At 43.2% G+C, this 24,063-nt stretch overlaps 1 protein-coding gene and 1 long non-coding RNA gene across 3 annotated transcripts in view; one reads left to right on the plus strand and one right to left on the minus strand.

Annotated features, from left to right (window-relative positions):
• Positions 1-1,337: 1,337 nt before the first annotated feature.
• Positions 1,338-22,305, minus strand: LOC142603577 (uncharacterized). The gene is made up of 3 exons (XR_012837519.1): positions 22,024-22,305; positions 6,292-6,552; positions 1,338-1,580 (listed from the first exon to the last, which is right to left on the minus strand). It is a non-coding gene; the product is annotated as an uncharacterized LOC142603577 (long non-coding RNA).
• Positions 11,412-24,063, plus strand: part of PDE8A (phosphodiesterase 8A) — a 157,616-nt gene continuing 144,964 nt past the window's right edge. The window contains exon 1 of one of the 2 annotated variants that reach the window (XM_075765129.1): positions 11,412-11,834. In XM_075765129.1, the coding sequence (XP_075621244.1) occupies positions 11,769-11,834 (66 nt within the window). In that variant the 5' untranslated portion in view covers positions 11,412-11,768. Of the gene's footprint in view, positions 11,835-21,397; positions 21,549-24,063 lie in introns of those variants that run through there. The other variant, XM_075765131.1, reaches the window with a different exon arrangement.

Here is a 24,063-nt window from a genome sequence, read left to right on the forward strand (position 1 = left end):
GATTTTTGTTTTTTTTTTTTTTCTTCAGTTCATTTTAGGAAGCTGAAATAATAACCAACCCCACCAAACAAAAGTACTGACTAGGAAGTTTAGGCTTCTAGTTTAACAGGAAAGCAATGGTTTTACTATGTTTTCCTATTTAGACCATGACAAAAAATAGATTCAAAAGTTTCTGATGTCATAGGTTAGCTTTAGTGTTCTTATTTCTAATACTTGAAGAGCAGCTTCAAGAATTAATATCACTTTTCTTTTGAAACCAGGAATGTTGTTACTTTACTTAGGTGAGGTTAATACACAGATTAGCTGGAATTGCCCTTTTGGGCAAACAGAATTGTGTTAAAAAAGTTCTGAGTATAGTCTCATTGGATCAGAATTTTTCTTTTCCGTTCATAGATTGCTTGGTTACACTTGGTTGGACTTCAGAAAAGGATATTATTCATCATGAAATGTAGCTGCCAAAACTTTGACTTTATAAACAATTCAGCCTTTTCCCAGCTTTTTTGCTTATCACTTATCAAATGCTTTTTTTTTTTTTTTTTTCTTACCTTAAACTACATACACAGTACCAAGTAGAAACCACCAGTATACTTCTGAAGTTGTTTGGTTTTTTTCTGCCAGTAATACAAGTTCTTTTATCTAATCCGTGGAGGTTTTAACTGGTTTGGGAATAGACTTGTCTCTTAAGTCATCCTTCCTTCAACAAGGAAGGCAGGGGAGTTGTTGCAGATGAGCAGCATTACCGATTTCAGTAGCAGTATCAGAATACAGACAGGAGAGACACACTAGCAGAAATGCACTGGCACGAGGAAGTGTTACTACCATCATTTTGGGACAGAGGATTTGGTGGTGTGAATATTTTTGAGACCTTCTCAGCCCTGACTCCTTCACTGACCTTGGTCAGTTAGCCAGTCTGTTTCCACATAGGTTAAAAGGCAACCACACTGAGGTACTCCATGGAGTATAGCAACAGTTAAACAGTAAGTGTCTGGAAACTGCTCCAGCCTGCAAAAGTGCTGCAGACTATTTAGAAACCCTGTGTCTGTCTCCTGCAGCACAAGACCAGGGAGGACAAAGTTTGTACCTTTCCTGGAACTGCAATATTTTCCCACCAGTGCAGGGAGTATGACAATTTATTATCAAGTATGTTTACAAACGTCCCTGCGGTGGATATGCATGTCTATTACCAAATGTAAAATTACTGTGTCTCTCAATTTCTTCTGTCCTATCAGTGGTATTTGCAGATATGATTGTGCTGCTATAGGAGAGAATTTATGAAGTGGACAATGCAATGATAAAAAAAGTTCAAAGGTAAATTTTAAAGCTCTAGTGGGCTTTCTTTATAGTAGAAGAACTTGAAAAACACTGAATGAGAAGCAACATTTTCCCCAGTAACCCATTCAAGAGGGAGCGATACAGAGACAGCAAAACCATAAGAGGGATGATGAAGGGAACATGATATATAATATTGTTATGGTGGATGCCACCACATAATACTGATACATATAATCTTCTGAGTTATTTTTATTCTTGCAGAGAGGGAGGTCAGCCTGTGTCACAGTTGGTTTTGGTTAGACGAGACCCTGGAAATAGAGATCTACGGTGAGAAACAGAAGGGCTTGGTTTCTGCTTTGATATCTAATTACAAGCAACTTTTTGAGGCCAAATTACATGTGGGCAACAGGATGCTATTGGCCAGAGGAAGCAGGCATGATGGTGTTTGACCATCTCTTTTCCAGGCTGCAGTTCTCCATAATTCATTTTTCACTGGCTGAGAAGGCCTTAAATACTTGCTATTGCTTGGCAGAAGGTCAGCTTCAGCTTTCAAAATAGACAGCACCATCAAAAGAAGCAGCAGAAACACAGACCTGACTGGGAGGCCTAAAACACTGCATCAGTTAGAGCCATAAGTGTAAGGAAAGGTGATGAATCACTTGCCTAATCTACAGAGTTTTTCAGGGCGGGCTAAACTCAGCTGCAGGGAATTAGCTAACCACTGCCTGGGCAGGAGCCCTGGGCAGCTGGGATTTTCCTTCTATTTTGCTCCTGAAACTCAGCTGTAGTAAGCTCACTGGTTATGAGAAGCTATGTGTATTTGCATAGATGCCTGTAATAAGGATTTTTCATGTCTGTTTTTTAGATAAGATACAATTCTTAAAGTACCAGCACCAAACCAGAGAGGATGTGGAAAGCAGGTAAAGTCTTTGAGGCAGGGATAGACTCCTGCTGTGTATCTGTAGTTCATGGTTGGGAATGCAAAGTGCTGATACAATATCAAGTGGGGGAAGGACAGGGCATTTTTTTGCCCTATTTAGTGTGCAGAAGAGAAAGAATGGTTCTTTCCAGTCAGTTGCTTCAGGCTGTGTCTATGCTAGCAGAAAATGGTTGTTTGGTATCTCCTGAATGCTTCTGCTGTCTAGGTTAAAACACTCTCATTTGGTTCTATTTTTTGGCATCCGTATGATTAATAACCCAAACTGCAATTTGGTGGACAGTTCTGCATCTACTCTGTCAATGCTTAAGAAGGGTAGGCTGATGTCTACATTACTCCATATAAAATTAATCTCATGTTTTAAATCAAAAATTAGGCCCACTGGGAAATACAGGGTTTTTTTTCCTCTGGTTTTATGCAGTGCTGGCAGAAATTAGATTGTTGGATCCACAGACATTTCTGATAGTCTAAGATGTTGCTGGAGTTGAATTCCCTGTTCCAGCCTCCCAGATTGGCTGAGGCTCTTTATCCCTGCTAGGGAGAGAACCCAATGTGTTTAGCTGTGCTGGAACTGCCAGGATGCCCCTCAGCCTCTGGCATTTATCACTTCCCAAGAGGGTCTGCTTCTGCTTTCCTTCTGCTAGAGCATTCTCAGAGCTTAATTAAGCAGGCAGGAAATAGCTTTATGATAATGAATGATGTCCCAAGTTAGTGGTTCATTCATTAGTTTATAGCAAATTGTCACAATTTATGAGTTAATGAAGTCAGATATATGAATGAGAAACAGAACCTTCCAAATAGTTTCTTACTGCTGTGTTATTTTCATAAGCTTGGTAGTGTGATGAATTGGGCAGCCCCTCAAAAAATAGACTGGCAAATCCAATGCATGCTCTGTAACAGTTTGCACCATCTCCCTGCTCCCTCTATGCCTTGAAGGACAAGAATGAGGGGGAAGCTATTTGGCTGAGACCCAGACAGGATAACATGAAAGTGATTCCAGCTGGCAGGGATAAGCAGGAGGAGGAACTGGCAGAGAATAAGGTAGCTCCCTCAGGTGCATTGATCTATCTGTTACCTATGTGGATAATAGTTTAGGGATCTGATAGACTGAACTGTGCTTCTGTGGGTTCCCATGTAGAAACAGGTGTAGAAATACTACTTTGTGTTTCTGTGTTGGCATCTCATTGGTGTTTTTTCCTGAAGTGTAATACACCTGTCCTACTGCCTTAGAGCAGAGCTACCATGAAATAGGATTTTTTTTTTTTTTTTTTTTTTTTTTTTTTAACATTCTAGTCCTTCCCTTTGGGGAGTTTTGGATCTTTGCCTCATCTGGCTGGAGTGTCAGATGCTGAAGTGACAAACCCAGTGTGACCATAACTGTAGCCTTGCACTTGGAGAAAGGCAGATTCTGAGAACTGCATGTGAGGCACTCAGAATTATTAGGGCCAAATAATAAAAGGTAGTTCTGTACTTAAACATAGACAGAAGCACCTTATGGGACTTACATGCACCCACATCTTTGACAGCACAGCAGAAACAGTATAATGGACATGATGATCTCTTGCCTGACCCCTGCTACAGCTCTGACTATAAGATCCAGTTGGCTTTGAGCATAGCTGGGCTGAGATGCAGAGTTTTCACCATTGCCTGGGACTTCTTTCTGTCTGATTTAGTAGGATCTTGCATCCCAGCTTCCCAGGCACAAAGGATAACAAGTAGCAGCGTGAGGGGATGAAGGCTGAGTTGTTAATGGCTTTGGATGGGTGTGTTTGTGTGTAGCACTTGAGGCAACATTAATTCCTCCTGGACTTTCCCTACAGCTGCAGGGAGTGAGGTGGAGGAAAGGTGGTCATTGTGGCTTGGCTGCCCTGCAGCTCCTCCATGACTTCAGGAGAGCAGTAAGTGGGGGTTTTTTTAAAGTCATACATAACCTTCCCCCTCTGAAGTATGGTATGTCACCCACTGTTTTTACATACTCAGCCTTGCCCCCGTATCTTAATTTTATGTTCACTACTGTGGCAGATGAATTTTTAGTGGTTTATGAACCTCGACTTATGCACCTATTTTGTTGTGATTGACAGTAGTTAGTTTTGGGGTTGCATCTCTGCGTCATTTGAAATCTGTGGGAGTAATCTCATTTCTTTTCCACTGAACAATCAAAAAATAATCTCTGCCTTTGCACTGCTCTTTATTCCCATCATTTAGGAGATCCTGTGCTGTAGGTGCTGTTAACACAGCATAAGGATCCTAAGTAATTGCAGCTCTTTATTCAAACATTTGTTTGTACAGATGGATTTGTCTCCTTAGCCATCTATGTCTCATTTTGTCCACAAGATGGTGTTGATATTCTGCCCTTACTGAGAGCTCTGTGTCAATGAAACCTTCACTGAGGCACACACCCTACAAAGAGCTCACCGTTAGATAACCGTTCGCATTGCCTCTGTGAGACCCTCGAAGGCCAGGCAAGCATTTACAGAGTAAATCCCCATGAAGTAAGGGAGGTGTAGGAAAGGGAATGCCTGTTGGAAACCCCTTCCCAAAACCACAGCCTTGCAATGAGCTTGAGCACCTATTTGGCGGTTTGCACAGACTAACGGGGACTAATGCCCACTCATGGGTCCATGGTGGCTTCCACCCATGCCAGGGCCTGGCCCCCTGCAGCCCATGGGATGTGATGAGCGCAGGGCGCTCAGCAGTCAGGGCCCTGTATGCCAGATTTTGGCCAGCATGGAGATGTCAGGAACCATCCACTCCAGAACAAGTGAAGTTGCGTCCTGACACCAAAAAATGAATTTTATCTAGGAAGTGCTGCCAAATCCCAATGACAGCAGCACTAGAGAGGGTGCTGCTGTGGTGCTAGTAGCTTTCCTCCAGTCTACCCAAGGGATGTTTTAGAACAGTTTTTGTTTATTCATCTTGTTCCTGTTGACATTTTGATCAAAAAGTAAGTGAAAACATCTCAAAATGTTTTTCACCTGTAGATATAATTTCTTTGATCATACATAAAGTACTATTTCTCAGCATCAAAAAGTACGTATCTACATATGTGAAAGCAATTGCTGTGGAGTGCAAGGACAGAGTCAGACATTTCCTTAATGGCTGGCTGTGTTTAGGTTTGTATAGGGTGTCAGAAATTGCATTAGGGCCAAATGAGGATTGAACTCTGCTTTTTGAAACCTCCCTCACATGGGCTGAGTGCCACAAAAAATGTCATGACATAGCCATTAATTTTAAAACTATGACCCAAAAGCCATACATTTATAGGGTCATTACCCATTATTTTCAGTCCCTCATTGGGGTTCAGTTATGCTTCCCTTTCTACAGGAAATTAAGGCCAAATGTTGTTATTTTATTGAGCTACAATACAGGTGAGATTTCTGTGGGTGATGTGGTTTATCTCAGCAGTTCCTGTTCCCTCAGATTACTGTTCAGAATATTTCCTTTTGTTAATGAAAATATACTCCTTGCTTTTAGAAATATAAAATGTATTTGGAAGAACAAAGAGTTAAGAGGAACTGGAAGCTATTCGCATTACGCTTAAGAAATTCCAAGTCATTAGGACAAAATACAATTTAAGTTTCTACAGAAGGAGCAATTGCTTGTGATTTGCACGTTATTTCTTCTGCAAATTGAAATCTCCTCTTGATAGCACATCAGTGATGCACTTTTGAACAGCAAATTTAAATTCAAACACAATCTATCCTCTTTACTCTTTTCTTTGTATTATCTCTGAGTCAGCAAGGCACTGAAATAACTGTTAGGTGATCTGCTTGATGTTTATAGGATGTTGGGTAGAGTTTGGTCCTAGCTAGCTGTAATACTGAACTGTGTTCAAGGGAGCTACAGTTCAGTGACCCGGGCTCTGTTACACAGCTCATGTAAAAATTATACCTGAACTGTAAGGTTTTTTCTGCAGTTGACTAATGAACAGTGTGATTGCCACTGGGTGGGTGACATCCATGTAGAATAGCAAGTAATAACACTTTTTAAAAAAAATAAAATTGTTAAAAGTACAATTACTTAACACTTTATGATGTCAGTAGTTTAGATAAATACTTAATATATAAAAATATTTGGTTTACCACAGCCTTTTCCTCTCATGGGGAAAAGATGGTCATCACATCCTTCAGTAGAGTAGTGGCAACAGTGACTTCTTCTGGGTGTGTGGGCTTGCTGTTCCCAAGAATCATTATTTTTGAAGACTGAGGAATTGTATGCATCCGTCCTTCCTTTCTGGGCAAGAAAGTTTGAAACAAATTTCTTTGATCTTGTGATGGGCTGGACTTTTCTTGGGATGGCTGATATCTCATGTTGCAAGGTATTTGCGGTACCATAGGGACTTCCTGAAAAGAAGGGTGAAATGAGAGTGGCTGTCTTGATTTGAAACAAGGCAAGGAGAAACCTCATTCTTCTGCAAAGCAAAGGCCTGCTAAAAGAGTCCCCTGCAGCACCTTGTTCAATGTACCTGCTGTGACTTTGTTTTGAAGGGATAGGTCTCTCCAGCCCCTTCCCCCAGCCCTATTTACAAAGCCCCATTCCTTGGGAGAACTCAAGGGCTGTCAGAAGGATGGTATATATAGTCACGAAAGGAGGAAAAAAAAAAGAATTGCAAGGACTGAGTTACTTGGCCATAGTGAAAGAGGAAATCAGACAAGATGTGGAGATAGATGGTCTATGGCTTTTATGTGTGTGGCTTGTACTTTAATCACATTGCCATTCTCTTTTCTATATATCCAGTAATGTGTGGTAAGTGGGACACTGGCCAAGAAGAGGCAGGGAAGAGGATTGCAGTGGTTGTCCTTATCAATTGTTATGCAATGATTTCACAATTGTAGCTCATTTTCTTCATTGTGAAGCTAAGAGACAAGCTGTACTGCACCACTGCCGTCTGCAAACACCAGCATATTCAGATCCTGTCCCCGCTTTTGCTAAAAGATAAGCACAGTATGATGCAAAATGAGATTTCTTTCTTAAACAAGAAGAGATTTATAATGGCCAAACACTCAAGGTATGCCTAGCAAATACCAAAACCTAAACCCTTTGCAATGGTTTTCAAGACACAGTCATTTCTGTGATAACTTGGCCCCCAAGTTCAGCTCACAAACCTTTTCTAACTTGAACAAACAGGTTTATTTCACTGCACCAGGAGTCCATGTTTTCTCACAGCAGCCCTGATCCCTGCCTTGCAGCTTATCTCAGGAAGGAAAAAAATGTAAACCTTTGTTTAGTGTTGACTACTAGTGTTAAAGTTACAGTGGGATGTTAATTAGCCTGTTTTGACACGTTTGCTTGTGGCAGCAGCTTGTTATGGACAGGCCAGGGCAGCCTCTGTAACAGGCAGCCTTATCAGGGCTCAGGCCAAAGCCCTGGAGGACCTGAGGTCTGAGTTTTGTGCTTGCACCCACCACGCGTTCAGCTGGATGAGGTATGAACAGCATCGGGGTGTCACTGATGGCCCAGTATGGCCAGGTTTGAGGCAGCTTGGAATAAACCTGCGCCCAGCCTGAAGTCAAATGTACCATCTCTGCAGCACTGGCAGCTTCCCTCTGGTGTGCTGTCTCACATCGGTCTTGTTGATGGCGTGAGCTTGTCTGGGAGTCTTTCACTCTGCGTGGCATTTGCTGGATCTCTTCCATCTGCTGGACCACCTATTTTTGTGAACTTGACATCGCCTCTCTATTGAGTTTGCTTGAAGCTGGCCCTAGTGCAAGGAACTCGGGCAGAGCTCACAAGTAATACAGTGCAATTTCCTTAGGAAACAATGAGAAATAGTTTTTAGCTTTCCCTGCTGGTCCAGAAGAAATAACAGTCATTTCAGACATGTTCATGATGGTTTCTACTTGCCTCTGCATTAGAAATGCAAAGAGTTGTTTTGTCTCTATGGCTCCTTCGATTTAACAGCTCCTTCTGTTCTCCTGCAGAGGTAAGTGTTGTTCCTGCCTGTTTTCTGAGGGAGAGAGAAAAACTGCACCATGCTGTGGGCTCTCCTGAAATAAAAAAGGAAACTGATACCCAGCTGCAATTACAGCTCTCACTTCCTGATCTCCACTCCTGGGCTGTACTTCAAAGCCATCTTTAGACCCATCTGCACTTTCCCTTTTCTTTTTCCTCTTCTTTCCTTTCCTGGTGGACTTTGACATCAGGACTGCAGATGTACAAATGGGCTGAAAAGTTGAGCTTCTGGTTTGCTATTGGGGCTAGATCCTCCAGCCGCAAGTCACCTTTTGACGTGGGGAAGAGCTGTCACCCTTGTTTTACAGGGGAAAACCACTGAGCTGCAGAGACAAATGTGTCTGGCCTGTCATTGCCCAAGAAGTTAGTGACTAATCCATGGGGAGAGTCCTGATTTCCTAAATTAGTCTGGAGTAAACCAAGCTGTGGGCTATCCTTCCTGTGATCTGACACAACTCGGAACAGATGTCTGGTTTACACTAAAGGCTGAAGCTGAAAACCTTGTGAGTTTGCTTCTCCACAGCAACCATAGGAAAGTTTATCTTATGTTATGCTGCGTATGGGGAAAGTGTTTCCTTTGATTGCTCTGTTTAAATTAGGAAATGGCCAATTCAAAACAAAAAAACCTGTGAAAATTACTGCCACAGAATGTCATCAAAGCAGAAGACGTAGCATGGACACCTACGTGGATAATGAGATACAGCACTTTTGCTTGCTATTTAATGCAAGCAAACTTCAGAAGGGTAGTTTCGCTTACTCTGGGACATAGCTAATATGTCACTAAATGGGTGACCTGTAAACAGAAACCAGAGAAAAAACCCAAAATGCAAAGCAATTTGATATTTCAGGCAGGCCCCTTGCCTGCTGTCTTAGAATTCAGTAGGCAATTAGCGATCAGATATTTTTGCCCGAGAGAGTAAAAGGAGTGGTGGAAAACAGAGTCCCTGAAGCTGCTGTAATAAACAGCCCTTGTGAATAGCTGGGGCAAAGATTGGGATAGTTCCCCCCCACTCCATTCCCTGTCTTACACCCCGCCTGAGGTCGCGCTGACTCCCAGCTGGGCAGGGAGGGCTGGCCAAGGCTGCCCCATGCAGGCGCCGTCAGGGCTGCAACGGTGAGCCAGGATCGGCTCTTGAGAGACTGTAGGGTTCTGTGCTGTGAAAGCTCTTTAGCTCTCAGAAAATGACCCCGTGGCATATGAAATCACAGAGAGTGAGAATTAAACCTGGTGAATGTTTGCAGCAGCAGTCTGTGTGCAGCAGAATCTTCCAGCTGGGATGGAAGTACCTCAGTGGTTATCTGCTGGTTTGCATACTGAGCTCACGTGAGCCTCACATTATTTTAAACTAGGCAAAACTTGCTCAGCTGTGCTGCGGCAGTGGAGTGAGCACGTGCTCGGGACCTCCAGGGCCGTAGGCTTGTGCTGGCCACTGGGTGAAGGCTAGGATGGTGTTACACTTGTGCCCGTGCCCTGTGGGGATAAGTCAACTTTGCCTTCCCTTGGGCTTGTGTGGGCAAATGATAGAAGGAGTCTACATCTCCACAGAGAGATGCAAGTTTGATGAAGATATTGAATATCTTCAGTTCACAGCCAGCCATTCTTGTGAGATAGCAGTGCTGAGTACTGCTGGTCATGCAGCACAGGTAGGGAAACTGAGGCATGGAACTTCTGATTTATCTCTCAAAATCACAGAATCAATGGCAAAGACAGACTGGGTTGCTGGTTTCCAAATCTGCACTCTTATCCTTCGCTTTGCTGTCTCTCCATAAAGAGACATCTGTGCCCTTATACTTCTTGCCTATTTTGTTTGTCACATTTGACTTCACTTCTTTGAAATAAATATGTAATCAACAATGCATACACCTGTCTCACTGTTAGACATACACTACTCATAGTGTTTGAGGACTTGTAACTATTCATATCATAGCCTAGACACTTCTAGCTACTGACAATTTTGTAAAATGTGATCTGAAACTCCTTAAAGACCAATTTTAATTAAACTGCTGAGAAATATCTCATGAAATCCAATTTGATTAATGAAACTATGAGTATATATAATCGAGCATGTGATGTTGAGCAAATCACTTAGGCACTTTGTACTTCAGTGGCAGAAAAAGGTCTAAAAATCAGATCCGTGTACCACTAACTTTTAATGATGCTGCCAATATTAACATCTGATTAATTTTTTTATATTTTGACAGAATTAACTTTAATCTTTCTGCACAATTGGAAAAAAAAAAAAAGTTGTCTCCTGCCATATAGATATTTATAAAGAATTGTTCAGCAAGAAAAGTCACATATCAGAGAGAGGAAAAAGTGGCCTTACTTTTCCAGAGTAGCCAGTGACCCTGGACTCCTTTGTTTTGGGGGATTCTTAAAGAGACACCTTTCCTGAGCAGGCCAAGCAGCTGCACTGAATACGAAGCCATGTGTGTCTTTAAATAGATGCCAGGGATCACAGTCAGTTTCGAAATTTTAGGGCACTGGCTATCTGCAATGGCACTACCTGATACACAGTGTAAACAGAACAAAGAGGATCGATCTTTTGTTACCTGCTTTTATTTATATTTATTGTAGCCCCTTTCTATAACACATACGGTGTGTCTGGAGAGAAAAGACACTTTCTAAATTGAGCACGTACGTGGTTGCTCCACACCCTAGGAAAAATAATCCATTTGCTTGAGAAATCTTCCTTAGGCAGCCTGATGGTATAGCCTGATTTTTACGGACTCTGGCAGGGAACTGAGGGCCATTTTGTAAATTCATCCCTGTTTTATGAAGACTTTTGAGAGTGGAACTTTTTTAAGCTGAGCACGTGGCAGATGGAAGTCTTGCTGGCACCTGGATAGGAGCTCATGGTCTCTACTGCAGGGGTTAGCCACTCACCCAGCCTGCCGGGCACACAGGTCTTCTTGCCCTTAGGGAGGTGTGCTTAAGGGTTTGACCCCAATGGGATTTGCAAACAGAGCTTTGTGGGTTTGTACGTGGCCCACAAACATATGTTGAGAGCTTTGCTTTGATCAAAATGAATGTGTCTCGGCTCAGAACAGTCAGCCCCCCGCCATCTTCTCTGGGTTTCTTTCATCTAATAAAAATATTTATCTACCCAAGCAATAAGTCGAATGTAAGTTGGCTTTATTACTGTAGTGACGTGGAATGGTTGGTTGCTGGGTGACCTTGCTTCTGATTTTATGGTCTAGGCCAGCTCTGGCGGCAGAGAGGTGTGGCCACGTATTGCACTCCGTTGTCAGGCTTCTTCTGAGATGATCAGAGGGTTCAGTGTCAGTTCTCCTATAGTGCCCAGGAAGCCATAAACGTTTGCCATTTGTTATGTGGCAACCTGGATCTGCAAGGAAGGTCTGAGGGACAGAAATGCCTGACAAGGGGAGCTATCAAGGCTTAAAAGAAAGGCCAAGCTCTGTGAAATCTAGCAAGGAACCGGGGTCTGCAACCTTGGATTAGACCAGTGACCATAAAACTGGCGTGTGGCGTACAGCAGGGCTTTCGCAAACTGGAATACTAGAGCCTGCATGGTTTGGTTTGGTTTTGCTTGGAGGGTGATTTAATGTTTTTCATTGGAAACCAAAGTTTTTCAACAAATCAGACATGGAAGAAAATGAAGGAACAGATATTTTGGAAACCAGCCCTGTCTCTAATGGTCCTTGGTGCAAGGTGAGGAGTTTTTTGTTGTTTCTTTTTTTTTTTCCCCCAGTTACAGAAAATATTTTATCTTTCTGCTGTTTACAAGTTACTTCAGTAAACCATTGCCTTTGGATCAGACTGTACACAACCTCTGCATCAGCCTTTGTAAACAACTTCAGAAATTCCTAAGAGCAAGTTTGTGCTAAACATTAGAAATAGAAATGAAATGGTAATGTGTGTGGTTAAGCAACTGTCATCCACCTCACTGGAAGTTTCAAATATCTGAGTAACTACAGGTTTCTGTGCTGTGGAAACTACCAAAATAGTTTTCTTAGGTGCTTGGAAAATCCAGAAACTTCTTATAACTTTAGCAAAGCCACTGCTTTAAGATTTGCAGGTCAAACATGTTTATTAAAACCACAGCAAGTATAGGGTAAGATAAGCATTAACTTGGGCAAACAAATTGACAATTTAACTGCATGGAACGCGATGTCCAGCAGCAAACTCCTCATATTCTCCCAGAGCTCGCTCGAGAGCATTTAACCTTCCTAATGGCTCAGCTGTGCTTCTTGTCAACTCTTGAACAGTGACGTTCGGAGATTGTTTTCTGTTTGCTTGTGTTTGTAATTTGATCTCATGTAACAACATTGTCCTCAGCTCACATATAACCACAGGGGTAACTCTGACATCCTGTCTGAAAAAAAAAACCAACAACAAAACCAACCCTTGTTGTTTCCTGTGCTTGAAATCTGAAAGATTTCCAATTTGGACAGGTTAGCATGTTTATATTAACCTCATCCTGTTACATGAGATTAAACGATTGGTGTTTTGGGAGCTGGGCATTCTACCTCCATTTCAGTTTCCCAAAAAATACTGGGTTTTTTTTTTGTCTTGACAAATTTTGGAGGGGACTGGTGGAAGTTTTGCTATTGCCTGTGCTGAGGCCAGGATTTCAGTCCAGACATTTGTGCTTTGGAGAAAGAGACTCTGGGAGATCATGTCAGGAATGTGCCAGTTCAGATTTTAGCTCAAAATTGCCTTTTCTTGATAGGAATTACTAGAAATTAAGACAGAGAATTTAGGAAACTAGCAATCTCCAAAATATCTGAGTGTTTGCTACTCATTTAAAAATATTCTTAGTGAATACAGAAATGTGTGTATCTAATGAAAATACGTTAGGTTTCACGAGCCAGTCAAGCGAAAGAAACACAATCACCTTGTCCTGTTGGAACATCTGCTCAACATTGATCACTTGGTGCCTGTCCCGCGGTACTGCCCACGCTGTTGCTCTTATTAGTGTGTAGGATTCTTCACTTGAGTAGCTCCAACAAAAATATTAATTGCTTTTGCATTTACTGTTTGTTATTCTATTTTCTTGTTTACAAAGTTGGATATCCAATTAAAAGGCAGAAGCAAGCAACACTCAAAAAAAAAAAAAAGGGAAAAAAGGGACAAAACAATGACAGCAGTTTGTAAACACTGAGGCTGAAAATTATTCACCCCGAATATTTGGCAAGTGGGCAACAATAACAAAATATGTTCACAGAGCTCTAGACCCGTTTGCAATCAAACCGTCTGTGTTTTCATAGTATATATTATTCATCTTGGATCCTGATTTCTGTGGAGGTGGTGAGTTAGAAGCTGATTTCTGGAAGTAGCATACAGCTGTACCCCTTGCTCAGTCAAATTTTTTAATGCAAGTATGCCTTGTTTACAGAATATTGGCACTTCTTTAGACACTTAGATGTGAGTTCATGGGAGCCTGGACAGGGTGCATGGTTGTGGCAGGATACAATATATTGAATAATAATATACACTCTCTCATGTCCTAAAAGTTCACAGAATAGGTGAAGTTTTACATACTACTGTTTCATGGCTCATAGAATACAATTTTCCTTCTGTAAACCTGGGATTGTCTAGTTTTTCCTTTAAAAACTGGAAAAAACTGCCCCCCCCCCCCCCCCCCCCGGAAAAAACCTACAGGATTTTTTCAACCATATTTAAGTTATAGTGCAGTCTTAAAAATTTTACTTCAATGTGATAGCACATTTTTCTTAATAAGTATTGAGAAATAAAGTTGAGAATAGCTCATTAACCAGCTGTTCAGCAACTGCCTTCGCATTTTTTGAAGTGCAAATTTGTGTTTGCAAATAACTTTGCTTGCATCTTATTGTGGGTACAAATGTTACTCATTAGAGCCTCTTTGTCAGCGTCCCAAAATGTGGCAACTGAAGATCCAGCTACAAATATTTGTGTTTGTGTTCCCTATCTTAGTGTTTACTTTAAGAGGGTTCAATCTTATTTCAAGATGCAAGCGAAAGTGTGTTGATGATCCTTTTATTTATGTTTGTTATAAAATCATAAAATATTGTCATTTTCTGTAATTAGACTGGGGAGCGCGCGCACTGTGAGTCAGCGCGGAGACGTGCACGCAGGCTGGCTCGCACCAGTGCCAGCAGGGCCTTGCTTTCACAGACTTTTAAATGCACTTGTAGGTTTTTAAATAAAAAGAAGCTGGTTAGTTATTAACTTGCAGAAATATCTGATTTTAGAGAATGGAAGATTACAAAAGAAACTGGATTTTCACCAGCTCGTGAAGGGCAAACAGTACGTGGCATCTGGGGGGAGAGAGAATTTGCTCCTTGCGTTTCCCTGCAGTGTGTTTGTGTTGAAGCTTTTTCACTCTCATAGTACTTGATGTAAATGTTAATTAGCACTCCGGGGGAAATGTGTTAACAAATGTACCTTTGACACAGGTCCACAGCCACGCTTCGCTCTGTAGCTGCAGGCTGGAAAGATTAGCTGGCAAGTAGCTTGTGCTGCTTTTGAGGAAACTTGTCAAACATGGGTTCAGCGGAGCTTGCTGAATGCTTTGACTTTGCTGCTCGGTTGCAGCTCAGGCTGTGCTTGCTGCTCTACGAAGAGCTGCCAGGTAAAATGTGAGCACTTGTAAGAAGTAAGAGCAAACGCGTATAAAAGGGATACTTCTAGCCATTAACAGGCTGCAAAAAGTCTGCCTGAGCTATGGCTTTCATGTGATGAGGAAAAAACAATGTCTTGACTTAGCACAAACTTTGTGGCAGAAATGATTCCTCCTCCTCTCCCAGTGCTGATCTTGATTAGCAATAAATATGGGTGGTAAAGTCATTACCGTAAGCCCTTAGAGTAGAAAGGTAACAATAATGCATTCGTAAACACATTTACCTCATCGCTGCACTTCTTTCCCTTTCAGTGGTTCAGCGATTCAGAAATGGAAGTCATTAGGAGGGTGGGATTTTTCAGCAGTGTTCAAACCTGCCTTCTGAGGTTAACATATAGATATTGCGGTGGTGTCTGGCCAGATTAATTCCTGAACCTGCCATGATTTCTGTGAAAACATATGCAGAGCCATTTTACAAGATTTGGCTTGTTCGGCTGTTTATTGCTGTGCAGTATCAAATCCCGATTTCTCCCTGCTGAGGAATAGCTCATACTTAAGACGCTTACAGTGAGAAGAGTCCAAGGTTACTAACAGCTCTCTGGAAACGAGGTCAGTAATTTCAGCCCAGCCCTCATGGGCCTGGTCTGCAGTTTGCACTAGTGATGGATGGCAAATGCTGCTGGAGGAGAGTGCCTGTGTCTCTAGGAGTGAAGGGCAGCACTGCTGCTCAGAGTCCTCCCCATCCCTGGAGCGGGATGTTGTGTGAAGGATGCTGGTGTCATGACGTGGCTTGTAATCAGCTGGTCTGACCCTGGCACCCTCAGTGGGTATTTGCAAGAGGCCTACCTTATGCTTTTTTCCTTCATGTAAAATGATTTCTTGCTAGCTTTCATGGTCCTGCAAGGAGTTTCAAGCCTGTGAGCTGAGTGTTGCTGGTAAGGGGCTATCAGCCTCTGTTTCTCAGCTGACTTTCAGGTTTTCAGAGACTTCAGCAAGGAGGAGCAGGGTGGGCAGAATGTGGACTAGCACGTGTCGTGGTGGATGGCCCACAGGGCACAGTGTGGGTCCCCTGGGCCTGAGCTCGAAGTCAGCCATGGAGAGGCACCACTGCTTTCTTCTCACTGCATCTCCAGGTTACAGCTGTGAACCAGGCTGTGCCAAGTGTCCTCAGGCTGCCTGTCTCAGCTGTGCCTTCAGCTTGGCTTTGCCTGTTGGCTGTGGTCTGGGACAGCCCTGGGATGGTTTTCCGGCAGAGGGAGTTCATGTGAGCACTCTTATTTTGAAGTGCAGGTGAAAGAAACACCAATCTTCTCCGCAGTGGGAGATCTTGCTTTGAATTGCTGCTAGATAAATGTGGCCTTGACTTGGTAAAATATGTCCAAGACTACTGGATGGAAGCCCTCTGGCACAGCACTGCATGAGGACGCTGCTGCTCAGGAGGAGAGTTTTATTTGGTTTCATACTGCTCCAATCCTTGCCTCTGCAGGGACCCCCATCTGAGCCGACAGCCCCCAGCCGTGGTCGCACAGAGCTGCCCAAACCTACCGAGCAGGGATGGGGAACCTGTGAAGGCACCCACTGCCCCAGGGCACGCACACAGGCATCTGAGCCTGGCCAGGAGCGTGCTGCTGCTCTGTTGACTCCATCAGCCCTTCCGTGTGCATGGCTGGATTTTGGCCTCGTCCTATCAGCCTATGAAGTGGTGACAGAGGTCAGACCTGAGCCATGCTGGTAGGTGCCATGGATGTGTTAAATCACTTTATTAAGAGTGATGGGCTGGGTTAGAGTCTGGCCACGTTCCTGCTCAAAAATTCTATGTGGGGGATGCTGGGTGCTGGCTTTGGCTGCCTGCAAGCTCTGGTACCCGGTGTGCTGCCTCTGAGATGAGTTTTTCCTACGGCATCAGAGCCTGAGAGATCTGCTCAGGCCCGTTTCTGCCTAAAGCCAAGTGTTTTCACCCAGGGAAGGTGAAAGGAGCAGACACGTCCTTCCCTTGCAGGCTGTGGCATGAGGGGTCTCTGCCTCTCCTCACCCTGCCTCTGGTCCTGGGAGGAGATAACACATGACACCTTCAAAGTCAGGCTGGGAGGTCATAACCAAGCAGACCACCTGCTTCCATGTCCCATGGTGGTGACAAAAGATAGAAGTAATTTTTATTAAACCAATACTTCTTTAAATAGCTCCCCCTCCCAAATTGCAATTAGTCTTAGCTGTTATATTTCTGCTGTGATTTCTATATTCATAAATTCTTGTCTGCCACATTTTAGCAAAAATAGATATACCAGTCAGCAATTGTCCAAGATCATGTAAAAAAATGAAACTTCAAGGACAACACCATCCACAGGGTCACAGTCTATCTGGCTGGCTTTGGTTTTGTCTTTTGCCGTAAGTAATCTGACTCCTCTGCACCCAACCCAGGGTTAAAATTCAGCTCGAGACAAGCGCAAAACTCTCTCAGGTTTTGATAACTTGTTTGCTGTCTAACTCAGCAATAATCTGGTTCTCACATTTGAATAAACTGATCACCCAGCAGGAACTGGACTTCTGCCTTGTTGAATGATGAATGTTGCTTTAGTTGCTTAAAAGAAAACATACAAGAAAGACAGAATTCTTGTTGACCTGAACAACTGAAAGAAACATCACAACATTCCCTAAATCAACAGATGGCAATTTTCAAAACAAAATCTGAACAGCAGCCAGAAGCTTATAAGGCAGGATGTGATACTATGGCCAAACTGAGACTGAATCTTCCCTGCCTACACCGTGGGGACAAGCTGGGAGCTCCGTCTGGTGACGTTAGCTCGTGTCTCAGAAGAGCTGCTTGTGCATGAACCTACCTGCTTTGCAGTCAGGAAATTTAATTATTGCTTTCACAGTAGGCCTCGCAGAGTACCCTCTGCATGAAATATGCATTCATACGTGATATGTCCCATAATTTTTTTCTGTTTCCGCATATGGAGTTAAGGTTAATGTTCCATAAACTGTGGACAAATAGCAGTTGCCATGGGTACCATAGCCTTGAATTTCCCGTCTCCTGAGTGATTAAATTCCCCACCTTAATTTTACTTTATTGGTTTATTTCTGTAACTCCTTATTTCCATGGTTTGCTCTCCTTGAGAGAGCAAAGCAGGACATTTCACAGGCTGCTTGTATCTTCTCAGCCTTTTGCATTTTGCACACCAGTTTTGGGGAAAATGGAGGGTGTTTTTTCACAAGGTGTATCAAGCAGCAGGAAATACACTGGAGCGAGGCCCAGCACCCCAGAGGCTGCGAGAGCCCTGGGCTCTGCAATGGATACCCTGGCTTCTAAAGCCTCTGCTACTGGAGACCCCGCAGCCTTGCTGGGCAGCTCGCTCCAACACTTTTATAGCTTAGCATTAGAGTATTTCTTCCTACCATGCTGTCTCCATGCTGTGTGAGCCCACCTCCTCTTGTCCTGTCTGCAGGAGATATGGAGAACAATTTTATCTGTTCTCCTCTGCAGGAGCCTGATGCTGGTAACAGCAGGCAGGTTGACCGGTTGCTCTGGCTGGGATTCACAGGGAGGATCTCAGGAGGAATCTGATGCAGTTTGAGAGTTTTCCCTCATGTCCTACAATAACAAAAGGGCTACATTTGTCTGGTGGGATTTGGGGGCCTTTGCAACACTGCTAGCTGCTCTACCAGTGCCTTACAAATTGTCCAGGTGTTTAGGTTTATTCCATAATCCTAGCCCTCCAGAAAATGGCATAAAATAATATTGAAATGGGAACCACAAGCTATAAAAACACAGCCCTAGTTGGTAAGTAAAATGAATAAGTAGCTGTTAAATGCAAAATGAAAAGGCATAAAAGGACAGTGGGAGCTTTTGCTGTTTAATCTGAAGTGTTCTATAAATAAAGCTAGGCTGCTACATATTGACAAAATTGGTCACCCCTAATTTAAGGCATGTCATAGGCAGTGGAAAAAGTGTCCCATAGACCTGACTAATGCGGAAAGAAAGAGAGCAGTTTGGAAAAGTAATGATATAATGCCAGCCTTGTAACTGCAGACCCTGCAAGCTGGAGGTCAGTACCGTCCCCTGAGTAGCACTTTCCTCCAATGGCCATTTATGGTGATTGAGGTTGATTAACTGACACTGTTTACTTTGAAGTCATGATAATTAAAGCTGGAGTGTCATCTGCATTGTAATTAACATGCTGCTCTGCACCTAATTCATTCTGACAGTATAGATTAATGATGGTAAATGACCAACAAGGATTTATCATGAGATGATTGATTGTTCTACAGGCTGCCTCAGACAATTACAGGAAGCGATTGTTAGGTTTAGGCTATTGTCCTGGTGTAATCGTGCATGTTCATTCTTAGCTTTGTTTTGCAGTAAAACCCATCCAAGGGCTTCATAAAAACTCAGTTATGGTCGCTAAGAGGCTGAGCCACACTTATAAATGGGGGGGAGAGAGGCATGGGCTGGTGGTGATGCTCTGATTTTTCAGTATCCCAGTGCTTGTAGTCCCTGCTGGTATCAGTAGGAGCTGCGGCTAATCAGTATTTCTGCAAATCAGATGCTTTTGCAAATGTAATTCTGTTGGGAGGTTGGGCAGCAAGGTCAGCCGTGCAGCAAGGTGCCTATCTGGGGCTGGGCAGCCTTGTTTGATACCAGTGCTCTTCCACTGTAGCAGCGCTGGTGTCTCCTCCTTTGGTGCCTTAGAGAGGAAGGACTTTTCTGGCTGAAGCATGCTACAGGGCTATGGTAACTCAGCAGTCCTATCTGCCAAGAACTGCTGTGCCTCTAATCGATAGCCTCAAGAGTGGTCAGTATTTTGAATGATCAAAACACACCATATAAAGGACATGCCCCCTCAAAATGAAGGTACCAAGTTCCCTGCAAGCTTAGAGCCTCAGGGGGTTTCACTAGGCCAGTTTGCAAAATGTTGACTTTCAAGCCAAACCGGTCACAGCTGGTGGGACAACACCACGTCATGCTGAGCAGAAAGTCATGAAAAATGATATAAACAAAGTGAAATTTTCCAAAGCATATAAGGTACTCAATCTCTAGTTACTTCTTGCAAAAAGTAGTTTCATCATTGCCTTTTCTTATAATAGCTTCCTTATGTACACAAGGACTTAACTGGCTTATTTAAACTGCGTCACGTATTGCTGCAAGAATACCTGATTAACAAGATGATCAAAGTGTGCTGTTCCACGTGTCAATCAATAGGAATGAATACGCAGGAGCCTAGTCCAAAAATGTGAGATTATAATGAAGATTTGGGGTTCTTTGTACTGAAGTGTTGCTGTGTGAGCAAACAAGTGCTAATATGATGAGCTGAGCTCTGCTGCCTCCCCTCCCTAAGGCTGGCATTTTTCTCACTCCTTGCCTGTTCCCCCATTTGTACCGATCCCGACCTCCCTCCTAGGTGCGGTGAAGCTCCTTCATGTTTGCAGCAGAGGTCTGAGATTATTTCTATAAAAGAGGTGAAACACTGGTATTGTGCAAATGCACGGCAGTGGTATTTCACCAGCAGCAGGTATCTGAGTGTGATGGGGGTTTGACATTTTTCCCTGATGCGTGCAGAAGCTCTGTCCTGAGGAGAGTGCGATGATGGAGTTAAGAGAAGAAAAAACCACACAACCGACCAACCAACCAAAACCAAAAAAGAATTTGGGATTTTGAAATTTACTTTTTTTTAATTGACAGGATGGGTATTTTCTTAATAAGAGTAATAAAAGCCTTAATAATATCAATTTTTCTTCAGAAAAAGTTTGCTAGTTGGAAACATTTTGACCAGCTCTATCAGAGAGTGAAATATTAAGAGGAGCCAGAGGTTTAGCTGTAACTCCAAGACCCTTAGAATGAAAACAGGCAAATGATCCCCTGGACTCTACCTACCTCGGCAAGAGCTATTTTATAGTGGAGCAGGTCTGCTGTGCGTTGTGGGGTCACTCCGCCAGGGCCCCAGGCACAATTATGGGGCTGTGTGCTAGCGAACGTGCCTGGGACATAGATGGGCACATGGCATGGAGAGGACACCCGGCTGCCACAAAGCCTGCAGGTGCTCAGACCCTGCTTCTCCCTGCCCCCGGAATGTTCTTGGGGGTGCCCCTCCGACCTCCTGTCAGTCCCACCAACCTCTGCAGCACCTTTGCAGCGCTGGCCATAAGCATGCAGCTGGCCAAAGCTGTCATCGACCCTAGATGGACTTGAGTCAGTCTCTGGTGCAGGTGATCTGTCTGTGCCACATACTCCCATGCCAGCCCAAGCACAAGGCTTAACTGCGAGTGGTTTTAGTGTTTATAGGAAAATACTGCTCTGCTTTGCCCGTACAGCCCTGAGAACACTAGCTTGGTCCTGGTGGCTGCTAGTTGTGCAATGGTGCTCCCTGTGCTACTTCCCTCTGCTCTCTAACCAAATAGTTTCTCTTCCACCAGTAACCACATGGGATAGGTAAATAGACTCAGGAAAACAAGAAAGGTGGGAAAAGAGTAAAAGAGCAGAAACACCTTTTTCTTCTTTTTTTTCCTTCTCCTTCTTCCCTGTTGGAACAAAATCTATTGGGAAATGGGTGTATCTGAACTGTCCCTCCCTCCCCAACCTCAAAGAGACAGCGATGAGGTGGCTTTGGAGGGGAGGAGCGTGGGGATGAAAGAGGAGGTCTCTGGGGCACCATGGCCGTGGAAACGCACAAGGTTGGCGTCAGTGTTTGTTATTGTTGGCTGCAGAGACGCCTGCTCTGCACCTTCAGCCCTGAAGAAATAGGGGTGCATCTGAAAGGGTTTATCATCTTTGCAGTTTTTCACCTGTGAAACAGAAAATAGGGGTTGGGAGCAGAGCTGGATGAATGGTGAGTTTTTTGGTTTGCTCTCTGACCCCTCCCCCCAAATACGAAAAATAAACATAGGTCTAATGAAACTAAAAGCAGAGGTTCCTTTGGAGAAAATTGAGGGGGATTTAGAAGGAAAATACTTAAATTTTGCAAAATGTTTTTATTCAGTCCCAAACAGAATGCCTGATGTTGCTTTATAAACTGGTTATTTCTGTCCTCTTTCATTTTGGAAAAGAAAAAATCAAACCCAAACCATTTCATTTAGAAAATACCAAAGCAAAACATTTCACAGAATCATAGAATAGTTGAGGTTGGGAGGGATCTCTGGGGATCATCTAGTCCAACCCCTCTGCTCAACGCATATTTGAATATGCTATACATTTCTGTTTTGAATTTTTCTCTGTGTTCACAATCATTTCCCAAATTTGGCTTGAACTTCCAAACAGATCTGGTCCCCCAGAAAAGGTACGTTGTGGATTAACTTAATACTTACTGATTTTCTATTTTCTCAGGCTTCTGTTTGGGACGTCTATGTCTGTTCTGCCAGGCTGGCAATGTATACTGTCTTCAAACTCCATATACAAAGTGTTTCCCAGATGTCATGAATTTCACATACCTCTTCTTTTCTTCTTCCTTGTAGCTTTATATGGCCAAAAGCATCTGACTTCATATTTGCTTATTACACCACACTTCTTACTTGTGACTTAAAAAGATGTGGACACTCATGGAAGCAAAACATCAGTACTTGTTACAAAAAGTAGTAATATACTGTCTGGTTGGCTTCCTACCTATGTCCATACATTTCAAAATGCCAATCCATGTCTGCCAATGATTTCCTAAAAGGACAAAGTAGTAGCTGTCATTTATCCGCTAACTTTTTTGGCTAGGTTTAAAAACAAAAAAAGAAAAAGAAAAAAAAGAGGGACTGGTAGGACATAAAGAGCAGCTAGTGACCCAGAAACACGAATGACTTGGATGCCTCAGACTTGGATGTGCCCAAAAGTTCACACAAAACCTAAAAAAAAATTTCATTAGGAAAGTAATTTGTTGGTGCCCACAACAGTGTCACCTGTGTGCCTTGTGGGGTTTGACACCTGAATTCCTACTAGTTGAGCATGACTCTGCTGAGCTGCCATTTTGGCAGGATTTTTAAGAGTAATTGGTGTGATGTGGATACTGGCTGGAGCAATAAAATTGATTTTGTCACTTTTGTAGTCATAAGGTGCTGTGGGCAGGACTGAGCTACCGTCTTCCATGTCTATCTGCTAAGTGCACCAATGTAAAGCTCACGTAAAGCAAACCCTTACTCTTGCTTCCAGTACAGCATGAAACTTGTCCGCTCTTTGTGAAATGGAAAGACAATAACGGCTCTGTCAGCAAATGCAACTCAGCCCTTCTATATTTTTTTTTCTATCAAGGATCTTAGTTTTCTTTTCTGCCTTTTCTTACTGCAAATCATAAAACCAGGCTAAAACTCAGGGGTTCCTTTGCAAAACTATTCCCTCATGCTTTCAGCTGGAGCAATTTTCCAACACTGACATGAGCTCACAAAATGTTAGTCTGACTCTAAATAAGATTTTCCAAAGTTGGATGGAGGTTTTGGCTTAGTTCTAGAATAAACTGTTTCGGAAACCTTTCTGGAGTGGATTCTGGATAACCTGGCACCATTTAAAGGATTAAAAAGTCATGCATAATTTGCTTTTTCCAAATACTTGAGGCTTTCAAATTTCTCACCCCAGAAAATATCTTTCTTTTCATCAAACATCAGCTGTTTCCAATTGCTTCATTCTATTTTGGTTACCTATTCTCTTTTTCTCCTTCCCATGCATGACTAAATATCTTCTTTAAATTAACTTGAAGCAATTCATTTTTCCATTCATCCATTTGGTTGTGCTGGTTTATTTCCTTGTTGAAATGCTACATGAATGTCATACATTGAAGAAGCAATATCATCTGTGCAGTTCCGAGTGCGGGAGTACTTGGCACTGGTTCTGCAGCTTAATACGTGAAAAGCACGAAGACAGCTGCCAGTTTCTGCATGTTTTAACTGGTTTATTTTCTGCAGCTCTGAGCAGAAATGCTGAGGCCATGGCCGCCCCACACAGCAGCGTGATGCGCAGGTCCGTGGTCTCGTGGTGAGCATGACAGATCCTCAACCGGTGGGACTAATTCTGTCTCAGCTCAGTACTAAGCTCAAGCAAACTGTTCCTTTTGAGAGTCAGGCACGCCGAGCCTAGGAGCCAGGCCACCCTGCTCCAGCTGTGCTGCTTCTGAGTTAGCCCTGAGCTGTCTCTGTGCAGCGCTCGGCTGCTGGTTTGGATGTGCTGGCTTGCTCAAAGCGATGGTACGGGCTTTCCACTGTGCTCTCTTGCCTGGAGTGGATGTGGCGTAAGAAATCGGTTGTGTTACTTTATGTGTAGGTGACTGGATCCCTTGTTAAAAGTGCAGTGAGGTGCAGGTGCCAGCCCTTCTTATAAGATGTGTCCATGCAAGTCCTGCATTGAGCTTCAGTGACCAAAGAAGTGTTGCTGCT

The sequence above is a fragment of the Balearica regulorum genome, chromosome 12 (genome assembly GCF_011004875.1).
Source record: "Balearica regulorum gibbericeps isolate bBalReg1 chromosome 12, bBalReg1.pri, whole genome shotgun sequence".
NCBI lineage: Eukaryota > Metazoa > Chordata > Aves > Gruiformes > Gruidae > Balearica > Balearica regulorum.